Below are 16,196 nucleotides of genomic sequence, written 5' to 3'. Positions count from 1 at the left end.
CATTATGAATATGTTGTTGAAGAGTATTTAAATATTCCTACTTGGCTCATTAAATCAAACTAAAATTAAACTTGACATTTTCATTTTACAGCTCAACAGCTTTTTCATTTTATAATGCATGGCAGTATATAATAATCATTATCTCCTTTAAAGCTTGGAGTTGCCTTTTATTCCATCATACAACGATATCGATTCCCCTGGTAGAAAATTAACTGGCAGTTATTTTGAGAATCAGCTCTTTCATGTCATGTTTCAAGCACAACATGTAAAAACATCTGAATGTTCCAGCTTGTTAAGTGTGAGGACTGGCTGCGTTTTTGTGCTCGGCAAAATATTTAATACAGCGAAATTCAGATTAAAGCTGTAGAAAAACAAGACATTTAAAGAATGGAAGGATATCAGAAAACTGAACACTGACAAATCATGGAGTGAAGGATTTACTGAGAAAACACCACACCACGGTGTGCACTGGTGCCTCACATCAAGAAGGTTCCAGGTTCGAATCCAGGCTGAGTGGGCCTTTCTGTGTAGAGTTTACATGTTCTCCCTGTGTCTGCGTGGGTTCTCTCCGGGTACTCCGGTTTCCTCCCACTGTCCAAAGACATGCTCTTTAAAAGATTCCAAATTGTCTGTAGTGTGTCTGTCTATCTGTGTTAGCCCTCCGATGGACCCCGCCTCATGCCCGATGACAACTGGGACCCCCCGTGACCCTTCACAGGACAAGCGGTTACAGAAAATGAATAAGTTCTTTAGTTGTAGTTGTGAAGTTTGTGTCTGATTGAGATCTCGTCGTAATTTGATCACTTACCTGCAACAGTAAGTGATCAAATTAGTGGATGATTTTGTAATTGATTAGCCTTTTTTATTTGAAGCTTAAAGCTTTTGAAATGTGAGCATTTAGTTAAGTTTTTTTTATTAGTTTTTACTATATACACCATACAACACAGAAGAATAAACTGGCCTGCAAAAAGCACATAATCATTTGGCTGAAGCTGGACTGTGTTGTGGCTCCAAGGCACAGGATTGTTCAAACTGCTGAGTGTCTACTATCCCCGCAGACATCACATTCATCCTGCAAAGTTACATCCTCCACAAATACCACAGAGAGTGGCCAGAAGTGTTTCCGTGTCCTTCTCACTTTCCATGAGCTATGAGGTGAACAAATACAAGGACGTCATTTTAAAACTTTCGTCTTTAATCTCTGAAATCATACACACAGTTTTCACACTGTCTTCCAGATATACTGATAACATACATCCACGATTGCTTAAAAAAAAGGTAAGTACAATTCTTCTTCAATTTATTTATTTTTTGATTACTTTTCTCAGAACATCTGTATGAAACTATACAGATGATTATAGTGTATCGCAGCACTTTAAAGTAAGACATGATTCACAGAGTGGGTACATCATCTGCCTCTGTAGAGACAAACATAAGGCTTTCTCTAAGAGATATGATGTTAACAGCTCACTGTAAATCGGTTTTAGCTACACCAGCTGCCCCTGACTGGCTTCACAGCTTACCGACGTATTTCTGTCGTATCGTGCATTTAACGCACTTCACACCAAGGCTGGACGTGAAAATGGAAAACATCTCTCGGAGTTAATCTTCCATACGAACGCTGGGCAGAGAGAAAACTAGGGGTGGGTTTAGCCTTATAAAATGGAATGCACAGAGTGTTGGGTCTTCATCCGAGCTCTGGCAGAGGTCACGAGAGCTGATGCTTCATGTTGGCTTTCATGAAAATGTGAGCTATTTTTTCCCCAATTAGGATTAATGACAAAAATGATTTAAGAATTTAAAGGCAGCTAATTTGCACTGCACAGAAGAAATGGGAGAAAAGGATTCTGTATGATGTGGTGGTTACACACCAGCTCAGGGATTTTTTTTATATGGCAATGAAAGTAAAAAAAAAAATGTAGGATGGGGTTAAACAAAAAAAGTAAAGGCCTTTGAACTTCTGGATTTGAGGTCTGGATTTGTAATGAAAGGCTGTGACGTACAGCGTGGCACAGATGGGCGGTCAGACTGTGGTGAGGTCACAAAGTCTGCTATTTCTTGATGGCGGCCACGGCTTTCTTGGCGGCGTCATCCAGGTCGTCGGCTGCTGTGATGGGCAGGCCGCTCTCCGTCAGAATCCTCTTCGCCTCGTGGACGTTGGTCCCTGACAAGACACGGGAAAACACCGTCAAGACAGGAGACAACGAGAATTACAAAAAGGCCGTAACAAGGTTGAAACTGGTCTGCCATCTGCACCGATGTTACAAACCACACTGTGTGAAAGACACAGGGTTCCTCTGGAGGAATCAATCCACACAGACAGATGGATGAAGTTATGGGTCAGCGGTGGCACATTCAACTGTTGATCCGAGAGCGGCTTTGACTGGGAGCGACGGGCAAAAGGGCAATTTGTGTGTGCTCCCCTGGCTGTGGCGAGGTCAGGGGTAGCAGGTGCTGGGTGATGCGGTTGTACCCACGGTCCTGGTAGACCCACAAAGAAGAGAGAGAGAGAGAGAGAGAGAGAGAGAGAGAGAGAGAGAGAGAGAGAGAGAGAGAGAGAGAGAGAGAGAGAGACATCCTGCACAGCCCTGAGGCTCTACACGATGAACCGGCTGCCTCCCAGCGCTGCGCAGACCTCTGCCAAACACAAGCCTGACAAGCCTGACAAGCCTGTCACAACACAGGACAGGGGGCGCCGCAGTGGACGGAAGGACTCGCAGGGGTGGAGAGGACGAGTGTGGAGAGACGGAGCGAATGAGAAAGAGAGAGAGGGCAAGAGAGCAAAAGGTCATATGAAGCAGAATCGCCCCCACACTGCTAAAACAACTAAAGCCAGCTGCTTACGTGGCATTTACTGAAGTTGCACACAAAAAAAGAAACACAATCTGCCTGATCTGGTATCAGAAATCCTCTAATCTATCTGTTATGCTGACTCATTATTAATATTTTCCTTTCTAACTTCACTTTTTACAGTTTTTTACTCAGGTTTTTTCAGAATTTCTCCATCTGTGTGCTGCTACCCCAAGGATCAATAGCTTATCTTAACTTATTTCCAATAGCTGCAGTCTATACCACTGGCTCCTGATTTTATATTGTTAATATGCTAATATTTATACATGTACCATAACACTGCAACAGTTAGACTTGTGTGAAGGCTGATTATTTTTAAAAAAAAAATAAGCATTTCATGAGGGTAAGCCTAATCTTTAAAACTGAACCTATTTTGGACCTTGTGGTCGGACACAACAAGACATTTGTGAACTCTGATAAGTAGTGACGTTTATTTTCTAGACACTTTACAGATATCTGTATTTATCAATACGGGCCGAGCCGATTTAAAAAGGTGTGCCGTCATCACAGCTTCTCCGAACGTGTGGCGTTAAATGAGTGGAGGCGAGTGTGTGTGCGCGCTCAGACGCTTACATTCTGACCTTAGCTCTCCTGGCTGCCGTGTAATTAAGACTGCGCGATATGTGAATTCTCCGGAGGCCTGGCCACCCTGATCAATAGACCTTTCATGAGGAATTCTATTACCAGCGCCACTTAACGCCTAATATTTCATCTCTTTTGTCCAGCTGTACAATAAGTCATCTCTGCAGGCACACACTCCAAACAATCAATTGTGCAATGCAATTAATTAGAATAAGAGCAGGAAGAGACCTTGCTTTGGCACATAAACAGGGGATAGTGTGTCTGAAGTCATTCTCTCATTAAAGAGGAGAGGATAGTCAGTTTGTGTGCGTGTGTGTGGGTGTGTGTGTGTGTCGATTGGTGATGCTGTCAATCACAATGGGAAGAGTGGGGCAGTTCCTTTAAAATCAACAGGCTGATCCATACCGTTACACTGACAGGCTTATCTGTCAGATGATTAAAACAAATCTGAAACGACGCAAGATAAAACTGAAGCAGGCAGAGCGTCCATATGCGCCCGTGGCAAATACATAATGCAGCACGTATTCTGAAAAGACAAATAAGCCTATGGAATATTGGAATGAAATGAAGTAAACAACACATGCATTTTGGCTGCTTTATTTCCAAGCCATAAATATTCATCAGCAGCAACGGCGTGTGCGGCATTGCTTAGACGGTGCCTGCATCTGTGGTACCTGCGTTATCCATGTAATGTGTGAGGGTGGAATCACACGTCTGTGGGAGTGACAAAGGAGAGATGTGCATGTATGTGGGTGTTTTTGGACGTGTGTGTGTGTGTGTGTGTGTGTGTGTGTGTGTGTGTGTGTGTGTGTGTGTGTGTGTTAGAGAGAGCTGACTGCAGTTCTGTGAGCTGTAGGGAGCACTGATGGCTCACAGCAGCAGCAGGGACTGAACCCGGCTGCATATGGCATCACTAAGTGTGTGAGAAGTGTCTCTGTGGGTGGGTGTGTGTGTGTGTGTGTGCGTAAGTATGCTAAGTATATGAACGTGTGTGTTCACCTGCAGCCACTAGGTGCTGCCAGAGACCTACTCACAGTCTGGACAGGGACCTACAGTAGACACACACACACACACACGCACACACACACACACAGTCTATCTATCTATCTATCTATCTATCTATCTATCTATCTATCTATCTATCTATCCATCTATCCATCTATCTATCTATCTATCTATCTATCTATCTATCTATCCATCCATCCATCCATCCATCCATCCATCCATCCATCCATCCATTTGTCTGTATATCATAGCAGAATTATACACTGTTTCCAGAGTTTCAAGAGTTCATTTATCAGTTCCAGCGACTTGTTAATTACTGCTAAAAGTGAAATGTCTGTATTGTAAAACACTTGCTGCTCTGAACTTTGTTTTCGAACAAGGAGCTGCTGGAAATTCAACCCTGTCACGGACCAACAGACTAGCCGACAGCCCAGCTGAAAAACAGCAAAACGCCAAAAGGGCCGAGCGGCACCGCCTGATGTATCGCCACCTCACAACACACTTCTATCGGCTCTGCGCACCAATTAGCTAGTTTACTTGTGACTATTGTGAAAACGTCACTTTAATCTGCGAGTCAATTACAGGCCAGCATGTTTCAACAGGATAAAAAGGTTTGGGGCTGAGCCAAAAGACTTCTGTTGATGCTGCAGATCTTTAAATTGTGACTAATTCGGTCTTAACAAGCCGTGTTTAGTGAGGCTGACATCTGATGAGACGCGGGCTGCTGAAGTCTCAGACATATGGAGAACATTTATAGTTGTAATGCCTCCCTATGTCAAGGACATGAGAGAGAATGAGCTCTAGTACGAGGTAAAGACAAGGAGAAAAATAGATGTCCAGAAACATTTAACGTCCATCAGGATTCTCCTTCATCATCGTCACCAAAAACTGACACAAGACTAGTCAGAGGATATAACAGTAATTTTAAATAAGAACAGAGTATGCATTATGATGAATTCGCCGACAGATGAATTCACAGGCATAACATTATGACCACCTATTATATTTATAATATTATGCCTAATATTGTGTAGGTCTTCCTTGTGCCTCCAAAACAGTTGTGTCTCATCAGGGAATGGACATGGGTCTTCTGAGGGTGTCCTGTGGCAACACAATGTTGTTAGTGGGGGCCTTTGGGTCCTATGGGTTGAGGGGAGGGGCCTCTGTGGATCATTTGGAGGCCAGGTCAACACCTTGTGCCGTTTTTCACGTTTTTTGAGTTGTACCTAAAGAATTTTTGTGTGTGTGCCTGTGTCAGGCTGCATCCTGCTGGGGATGGGCTGTGGTGAGTCTTAAATCCTCAGTTACGTCACATAACTGGTGTAAAAACATCTTTCTGTCACTGAATGTCATCATGCCGGTTCTGCCTTGGACCGTTAATCCTCATAATAATCAGCACTAAACAGTGAGTTTTCCCTTCGTGGCCAAAAAAAACCAAAAAACTGATGAGCCCCGTGCCTGCATGTCAAACATCAAATGCCTCTCATTTGAACACGGAGCAGGGTACTCCTCAACGGTGCAGATGCTTCTTCCTTTGATGTGCTAGCCAGCCATTAATCAGAGCGTTCATGCTTCGTTCGTGGTCTAGACTGTTGTCTAAGAAAAAACACACCATGGCCGAGTATATCAGATCGGAAACGCATCTAAGACACCAACGGCTTCATCTGGTCAATTACGTGTTCATCCATGTTGACTCTCACAAACAGCCTTACTGTGTTAACAAACAGCATCCGTGTGTTCTGCATGTCTGGGGAACGTGTGCAGCATTTGTTCTCACCACCTGATCAATTCTCGTCAGACTCCTTGTGAAGACAGGGTAAATGTTTCACTTCAAAGACATCTGAAAGTCTGGCCTGCTCAAATATTAGTTCATATTTCTATGAACTGAATGTGTGTGCACATGTCCATCTGCTGAGGTTTATGTATGCAGCAGATGGCTTTAAGGGCTGAACAAGCCGTCTAAACCTTACTACAGGACATCTCTTTTTAATTAAATGGGAGGTAAAATTTAAGCAGAAAGCAGCCTCCACTCTTTGACAGACATTTGGGGAATGGCTCAGCAAATCAATAGGCTGGGGAACAGAGTTAAGCGATTGCAGTCACCTTTTTCCCAGCACCCTGAGGACTATTTAAGAGGATTTTTTATTTTTTTTCTCCACAGCGGCAGACAACATCCTCTCGGAGAAATACAATATGTCTATGTTCACACTGTAGCCAAAGAGGGCAGTATAGCACTTCCTCAGGTATGTGTTCCTATCCATACCTTGGATTTGTGTGCACCTGCATGTGTGTTCTACGCTTGCATGAATTTGCAGTGGTTGAACATAAGCACTGATGCTGAATCTAACGAGCAGTCTGTTTAAGTTGGAATCTCAATCAGCCCACATCAAATGCCTCATACACCCTTTACCAACTAATAAAATCCTATCAGCATCTAGACCACACAGCTCCTCTGCTCCACATGCGGGAATACATAACTCTCCACCAGTGCAATCAACCCTGGCCTTTTAAAAGAGCATTTCCAATTAAAAGTGTGCCTGTTAATCCATTCTGATCCTGTTGAAGAGCGCTGGGCCGTTCTCACTGCCCTGCAGTCAGCCTAGCAAGCTGAGCTGATTGATTCTGAACCAATCCTCTCCACAAGACTGCAGCCCAGGATGTAATGACCCACGACTAAAGCTTGAATTAGGCCGGGGCTAAGAAAAACCTGGTTGGACCCTCCACCAGTAGTGACCTTCTGGTCTGTTTGTTAGTCAGGCTGAATCAAATTGCTCAGTATAAGAATGTCTGGTGACTAAATAAGGATCTATTTTGATTGCCAGTCTTGTCACTTGTGTGTCAAGCTGTGTGCTCAATCAAACTAAACACTGCTTTTGGAGGTAATATCACATATGTGCAGGAACTGTATCTTCTTCTTTAGGTGAAAGGTCAGAAAAAGACAGTAAACACTAAACTTTTTACTCTATTTTGCTCTGAATAGTCCATGTCCACACTCTGCTACAGTTCCTCTATACACAGTTGGGTTCTAGAAAAAGCTTACGTGCCCTGACCTACAAACCATATTAGCAGAGTGTGTGCAGATGTACAGCACAGAGTGCTACGGGCTAACACACATACACACACCTGCTCTATGCTCTGGACACACCACTCAGCAGGATCTTGACAATTAAGCTAAACACCAACTGGCCCCATGCCTCTGTGAGTCACTGCAGCCATCCCACACACACACAACTGAACAGGTTTCATTAGCATATACAGGTGAAAGGTGAGCCAATCAGTGGTGTCTCTACTGTTACTCTGGCTGGCGCTAATGTCAGGTGCGGCAGAATGTGACATGTATGAGAAATGCAGTGCTGCTTTTACCGGGACTCTAGGCCACAATGAAGATGGAGGGCTGTTGACAGTACAGTAGTAACAACACAATGGCTCCAACATTTAAAACAAGCTGGGGGAAATTTTACCTTTAAAATTGTCAAAATATTCAGGAAATGATACAACAAGCTATTTTATCAGTCGTCTGTGGTATGCAGAACTTGAAGATATCTGGCTTTTGACGCTAAAGTTTTCTTAAAAAAAGGTAAAAATGCAAAAAAATAAATAAAATGAATAGCATTTAATGAATGAGGTGCTCTCATGTATGGAATGTCAAGGCAGACATCTATTAATCAACGTAAGCGACAAGTGACAGAGGTGTGAACTTGCATATTGCAGCTTTAAGCCCCGTGTCATTATCGAGCATCATGAAATCCTCATTAAGGTCAAGTGCTTCCATTATGGCCTAGATGCAGATCATCAGTGTGTGTATCTGAGGGCGCTGATGCACAGTGTGTATTGTGCGAGTGGCAGAGTCAGCTGGGACCGGCCTACTAAAAGGGTCAAAGAAGTGAAACACAAATTTCTTTGTGTGTGTGCATGAGGTGGTTTACCTTCAAGCCTGACCACGAGCGGCACCTTCAGCTCCAGCTCTCGACAGGCTTTGGTGATTCCGTTGGCAATGATGGCACAATTGACGATTCCCCCAAAGATGTTTACCAGTATGGCTTCCACCTGTAGCAGGGGAAATAAAAGGGAATGATTAAAAAAAAAAAACAAGCCAAAGAAATAACAAGGAGATTATGAAAAGTAAGAGGCTCTGATTAAACTGAGCCCGGAGATGTGTTTGGAAGTCATGCTGTGAAAAGATGCACATTTGTAAGGTTGATTCCAATTATTGGCAGATCCTTTGCACCATCCTCATACTGAGAAGTACACGAGCTGTAAAACACACTCAGAGCAAAAACAACTGTTGCCCCAGAACAGTAGAGCAGACTCATTGCCAGTGTTGTGGACAGTAGGTTATAAGCCCTGAGGCTAAGCACCAGAAGAAATACACCAGTGTCACAGTGGAGCAATATATTGTTTGAAGCTAAAAGGGCAAAAGCAGAAAAAAAGACAGCATAGTGAGGCAAAATAATAAAGCAATATTTCAATGGGAAGTAGTGGCATGACAAACAGCAGCAGGTGTACACCAGATTGGTTTTCAAACCTCAGTGGCTGAGCTGTTCGTCATGTTAAGTCTTTAAAACTGATAAGACATGTTGCATAATGTACCAAGCACACACAGTGGCCAGCAAAGGAAAAAGAGAATCCCCCGCTTCCTAGAGGCCTCTAAGTTGATTTGGACTGATCTACAAATAGTAGGCCGTCCTCTGCTGACGCATTTCCCAGAGTTTTGAACACACTGTCTCATCTGAGTCAAAATTTCTTTGGAGAAGACATGTTCAATTTTCTTACGAAATGAGCACGTATCTGATATCACTAAGAAGCAAGGCAGCTAGTGTGTGTGTGTGTGTGTGTGTGTGTGTGTGTTTGTGTGTGCGTGCGATTACACTAGCAATCGAGCACTTGGTAATTACCCTGGCTAGCTCAGTGGTAAAGTAGACTGAGAGCACACAGGATTAATCCTCCATGTTTGTTTATAATCACTGCTAATCTGTTAGCGCCGATTTGGATGAGCAGCTTGTGGGGGTGTGTGTTCGCGCGCTTGCCTGTTGTGGACGTGTACGTTTTCAGTGTGGGGTAATGATGTTTACAGGGAGAGAAGATCAAGGACTTGGATAGCTATCAGAGCGACAGCCACGGCATTGTCCTCTACATGCTATCCAAATGAGCATCTCCTTATCAACAGCACAAAGTGACACAAGACCCAGAGAGAGCTCCAAAGCAAACACAGACGGAGCTGGTACCACGGAGACTCCACAGAGACTCTGGTCCGCACAGAGAACTCTGTTTCATGCTGATCACGCAGGGATGTGACCAGAAATGCAGGAAAGAAGGCGGAGAAGCAGACAAACTGTAGCTTTCATTGAAAAATAAAAAAAAGACTCAGATGTTCCAAAGGATGACAGAGAACATCAAATGAATCACTGCCTCCAGATTACATAAGTAATAACACATAATGAGGTGTTCCAATTTGCCAAAATAATGGAAGAGGTCAGGGCAAAGAATGGCAGTCCATTTTTTTCTATAATACTGGAGTGCATTATTTCCCTTAAAAGATGGACACTTAGCAAAAAAACAAAAAAAAAATCTCTCTCTCTCTATATATATATATATATATATATATATATATACACACACACACACACACACACACACACACGGTATACATCTATAAACATCTATACACGGTATACAGGTATACATCTATACGCGGTATACATCTATATGCGGTATACGTGGTATACATCTATATGCGGTATACGTGGTATACATCTATACGCGGTATACATTTATACGCGGTATACATCTATACGCGGTATACAGGTATACGTGGTATACATCTATACACGGTATACATTTATACGCGGTATACGCGGTATACATCTATACGCGGTATACAGGTATACGTGGTATACATCTATACACGGTATACAGGTATACGCGGTATACATCTATATGCGGTATACGTGGTACACAGGTATACGCGGTATACATCTATACACGGTATACAGGTATACACGGTATAGCGGTATAGGCGGTATACGCGGTATACAGTGGTCCCTCGTTTATCGCGGGAGTTACGTTCTAAAAATAACCCACAATAGGCGAAATCCGCGAAGTAGTCAGCTTTATTTTTTACAATGATTATAAATGTTTTAAGGTTGCAAAACCCCTCACTTCACACTTTATACACTTTTCTCAATAACTTGCAAACATACCGCACTTCAGTCACACTGCCAGCGATCAAAGATACTGTATATGTAAATTTGGCAAGCTGAACGCATTCTGTACTGTACAAGAGACACCGTACGAGGAGATTGATTGACAATGGTCTACAGTCCCTTAGCCAATCAGGACGCAAAAGACGACACGCGGGCTCTCCCTTAGCCAATCAGGACGCAGAAAACAATGCGCTGTAAAAAAAAAAAAAAAAAAGCATGCAAAATTGCACTAAAAAAATCCGCGAAACTGCAAGGCCGCGAAAGGTGAACGCGTTATAGCGAGGGACTACTGTACATCTATACAGGTATACGCGGTATACACGGTATACAGGTATACACGATATACATCTATACACGTATGTATGTATATACACATATATATATATATATATATATGTGTATATACATACACACACACACACCAGGTGCTAGGTGTGATGATTTCAAATGATCTATTTTATAAGCTTTCACCGGAACCAGTTTAAACCAGGTTAGGCTCATTTCATTAGAGAGCTGCTATAGTGTGCGCCAGTAGTTACGTATGATATTTGTTCTGTGCTCAGAGTAATAACTGCCACTTGTCCAAAATGATGTTTAAAATGTCTGAACGTAACTCAATCACTGTATAAGCATTGTTAATATGAAAGTCGTTATTTAGGAAATTCTTTATATTATGGTAAAAAAAATAACATTGCGTTGCAGTGTATCTTGCAACTGTATATTTTATGTTAGCGTTTTAAAGGGACTCTTCATTTAGAAATTTAATTAATCTCTAAAACTTTGTTTGAAGTTGCGCATCACTTCTAACTCCAGACTCTATGTCGTAGCCTATGCTGTCACCTCTCCAGAAATGTCGCTATGCATCGCAGACAACAATGGCTGCGATTGGTCCAAAATGCAGTTCCTTGTTCACGTGTTTCAGCGGCTACACACCATCTGCTCAGATGTCTTCAGTGAATTGATGAACCACACTTATGAACTTCAACTCCCACATGAGTTGCTAAGTTGCGCTCACTATTGTGTGACCTACAGAATGAAAATAAATACAGCTGAGCTGACTACTCGCAGCCCGTCATTTTAGTTTAATTACAGAACAATGCCCACTCACCAGCGCACAGGTATAAACCAAGCTTTAGCAAATTCAAAGCGACAGATGCCACCATATCCTCTCTTATTCTTTCGCATGCGTCCAGCAAGACAAAAACCTGAGGGAATCCATGTTGTTCATCAATGTCTCTCGGACTGATGCTGCAGCATTGGCAGGAATCTGCTTTTCAGTTTCTGCATGACCTATGAATATCTTAAACGGGAGTTACCAGGTTCACAAACAGATATTTACAAGCCATTAGTTAAGGATGTCCCGCTACCAGTGTATCCCACCCAAAACTCTGCTTGGGTACTCACAAAACAGCTCTGAAGCATTTACACCCGATACCACTTGACAGCAACAAAAAGTGAAAAGAAGGTGGTACGCTGCAGCGGGTGCATGTTAACGTTTCCATGTCAAATTTATTTTGGTTCAGATAAGTGTTACAGATGGGGTGGCAGTCAGGTGTTAAACAGCTGGACATTTAAAAAAAAAATTCCATAGCCTGCTCCTGCCTGGTAGACATTCACAGGCAGCTCAAGCAGTAGCTCTGAGAATGTTTGTGGACTGGGTATCGGCGAGTATATATGCTCTATATTCTATATTCTGCCTTACGGCACGTGTGAGTGCGCGCAGGTGGGGTGCACAGCAGAGGCAACACTGCACACAAATTTGTATGAAGTAATTTTTCCTTTTAACGATACCTACAGATTACATATAACATACATTAACAATGGTACTTGATTTTGAACAGAAATCTCTATATTAATCTTTAGCATGACACCAGCAATCTGCAATAAATGAACGGCTTCACACTGCTGTGCGCACAGACTTTTAATCAAAGTTACACTTAACTGAAAACACTGGAGATAAAGAGTGATTGCAGTTGTACATTTGTGTTATGCAGGTATCTTCTGGCAATGGTAGCACATGTAAAGTGTAGTGAATAAACCACGGAATGGACTTAATATGACCGTGATGTTAGAGTGTTCCTCGTGTTTGACAATATACTCTATATAATAGACCAATTTATGTGCTGAGAGTTATTTGCATTAAGTGGAATGTGCAAAATAGGGGTTTGGGAGGAGGAAAACATCACATTATGTATTTTAGCTGTTTGGTGTCTCTCGTCTCTGTGACTTACAAACACTATCTGTATTGCCACTGGGGGGCAGCAGAGATTTAGACGCCTTTCACAGCTCACTGGAGAAGGCTCTATTCTCACCCTATCTGCAGCCCATTTTTCAACTCTGTCTCTATTGGGACAAACCATATTTCTTCCATTCATGCGTCTCCTATTGACACCGGTGTATATTAATGATACATGGGACATGATTTATGCTGCTTGACGCACAAGTAAATGCAGTTTACAGAAATATGGATGTGGTGAGGACTGAGTTGCCCTTTGCTGCAAGTTTGTTTTATTTATTTTTTTTCCCCGTTTTAGTTTACAAGAAAGTATACGCCCTATTGAACACTATTCTACCTGTGCTAAGAGACAACTGTAAAGGTTTTCTGCCTATTTCAAGCAGCGGTTACAGATCCAGAGCTTTAACAACAACGAACAACCACACTATCAGTTGTGGTTAAATACAGCGTTGCGTGCCCAGAGGGACACTGCCTTAAACTAAAACATTCAGGCACAATGTTCAAGAAGAAGAAAGGCAAACATGTGTGCATCTTAGTCGTTTTCTGTATCACAATCTCTCCTGAAAGTCCTGTATATGTATGCTGCGGTCAAGCACAATGTTCCTTTGCAGTAGACTGAACTCTAGATGTAAAATATTCCGCTTCATTTTAGCAGGGTAAGGATCCATATGGCGTTACAATGCCACAATAATGAACAGGGCAAAAGAATGGGAGCCAAATTCAGGGTCAATCCGCTTGGCTTGATGCCCTCTCCAATCAAAAGTCTAACACTTCTCCGCTCCGTTCAGGCGCTCAGCGTCTCAGACATTCAGCTTTAAGGTATGAAATAGCACTGCACACTTCAATCTGTCGAAAATCTTCAACATCGCACTCTGTAGCATTTTACCTCCTGTTACAGAAGTACAGTCTCCTTCCTTTAAGGCATTCATTTCAGGTGAGCTAAGTTGGCAGCGGGGTGGATTTCTTTCATCAGAGCTCAGCATAAAGGCATCAGGAATAATGTGCCAGCTCAGTCTTTTTAAGGGATCTTTGTGTGTTCTTTCAGACAGTGTTACAGCCTGAGCTAGTGCCTTCTACCTGGGAGCCGGTGAAATGATTCAAATTTTAGAAAATGGGATCATTGCTGCCGGCATGCCGATACCCTGCCAAGGCTCTTTTTTTGCGTCAAAGTCAGAAAAAGGGCCTTCACAGGAGAAACAGGCTTTTCTGCCTGCTATTATACGGCCCACTAACTGCATTTAGGACAAGAAAGAAATGTAACCCAGACAATTTGAAATGCCCACGTGGACCTTTATTGTACTCCTCATGTCTGTGTGCTTTCATGAAACGTGTAGTGGATACATTTTTCACAAAATACGCCTGTGTCATTATATTGGACACAGGCATGTCTTTTAATATAGCATATTATAAATAAATGGTCATCTGCAGTGACGGAAATATAAAGACAATACGGGAAAACAATAACACATTTATAGAAAGTCTTCATCCTCCCTTCCATAGACTGATGAGTAGCAAACAAACATCATGTACTTTTCTCCTCCAAATTTCAACCCACGGGAAATAAAGGCATTGTATTCCTTCTCATTCAGCGGGGCTCCTTGTTACGAGTTGTGCATGTGTTGCTGAATTATCACTCAAATACACATTTTCATGCCCGTACCCCTGTTAAGCGCTGCTAATCTCTCTGCAGGAAAGAAAAGGGAAAGAATCTTGCTTTCTTTGTTACCAGCAAGCAGATAGGCGTAGAAAAAGGCAGGGCTGGAGATGGGTGTGTGTCTCTCTGTGGCCTATTAAGGACTATTGTTCTGCCTTATCTACTGGAGACAGCCAGTACCGTCACCGCCTGCTCTGGCAGGCCTTGTTTATTTGTTTTCGATCTGCTGGGGGCCCAGAGCTCGGTCCTGGGGCCACAGGTTAACATGCATGTCTTCCAAATCAAGCCAAGCCTGCTGGCTCTAATCACACATCTTGGTGTTACTAGACACCAGTATGGAAGGAACGATTATTCTGTTTCTCTTCATGTTTACCTTATTACCTTAGATGGTCAATGGGTTATTAAGGATTTCTGAACATATCTTTAGTTCGGACTCACGTCGCATCCAAAAAAGAAAATGCTGAGTATAGCTACCCAGAATTTACCCAACTGAGGTGATCCAAAAGGGAGGTGAGAAACTGATGGATTACCAAATTCAAAACGGTTTTCCCTGCACGAAGGAACAATTGTATAAAATATCTCTCAGGTTTCAATATAAATGACAAAAATGAAAAATAAAACATTGTCTGCTGTCTACATAAACAATATAGCATCCAGACAAAGCCAAGACTTTCTCAGAATAATTTCATTCACTGAAATTGCTCCTACAATGGTACTATAATTGGAGCTGATGTCAGAAGCATGTTATGGTTGTATAGACAAAGAAAATGGTATTCCTTGTGTAGAAAGAAGATCTAATAACCAATGTAAGAAAAATTTCCATATGGCAGTCTTTCATGCAACCATTAATACCTTGAGCATCAATTCTGTCAAGCTGAGGATCTATTTTGCCTCTGTAGATATATTCTGAGAGAGGATACAGAACAAGAAAGGGGGAGTGACACAAAGAGAGACAGAGGGAAGAGAGGGTCTTGAAGTCAGAGAGTGAGGTGAAGTGAAACAGATGGAAGAAGAGAGATGGAGAAGAAAAGAGACGCAGAGAAGTGATGGGAAGTGGTGCAGGCCCTGGCTTCTATTGAAGGCTTGGATTGGCCCTGGCAAGGAGGGATAAGAGGGAAATAATTATCCGGCCTGCTGAAGCATGACAGCCCCTTCTTGGGACTGCAGAGAGACAGACAGAGCATTATGTCAAAGATTGGCCATGTCACTGGCAGAGACACCTTTTGACAGACAGTGGTGTCTGAAGTTTCACTGGACGGTAAAACCTCCCGCAACAGGCAGCTGGATACCTGTCTGATTGATCCACAGTGGACATGAGTTTTCATCTGGAGGACATAAAGACGGTATTACAAAACCCTAGTCTATCTGATCCCATTTTTGTGCCAGTGGAATTGAATGCCTTTGCTTTGAATTGATGTTTTTTGAAATATGTTAATCACAATTCTGAAGAAAGCCAGACAATTTGCTTTGGGCATATTATCCTAATTCTCTTTTCAGACAATATGTATCTTCATTGTAATCATCTCAGAGTCTTTTTGCATCTGCCTCTGAAAGTGTACTTTATGAGAACTCCAACCACCGGCAGGCCAAGAGTAGAAACCAATCAAAGCAAAGATGGCTCTGCTTTCAGCCATAAGAGGTCTGCAGGAAGGCGTGGGTGGTTGAG

General features: G+C 42.5%; 1 protein-coding gene across 1 annotated transcript in view; it reads right to left on the bottom strand.

The window, feature by feature from the left end:
* Positions 1-940: 940 nt before the first annotated feature.
* suclg2 (succinate-CoA ligase GDP-forming subunit beta) overlaps positions 941-16,196 on the bottom strand; it is a 100,753-nt gene continuing 85,497 nt past the window's right edge. Inside the window, exons 10-11 of the mRNA XM_084542158.1 lie at positions 8,364-8,484; positions 941-2,164 (exon numbers count right to left, since the gene is read on the bottom strand). Coding sequence (XP_084398284.1) covers positions 2,052-2,164; positions 8,364-8,484 — 234 coding nt within the window. The 3' untranslated portion in view covers positions 941-2,051. The remainder of the gene's footprint in view (positions 2,165-8,363; positions 8,485-16,196) is intronic.

The sequence above is a fragment of the Chelon labrosus genome (assembly GCF_963514085.1).
Source record: "Chelon labrosus genome assembly, chromosome: 4".
Lineage (NCBI taxonomy): Eukaryota > Metazoa > Chordata > Actinopteri > Mugiliformes > Mugilidae > Chelon > Chelon labrosus.
The sequence above is the reverse complement of the archived record's forward strand: the minus strand, read 5'-3'. Positions and strand labels throughout refer to the sequence as shown.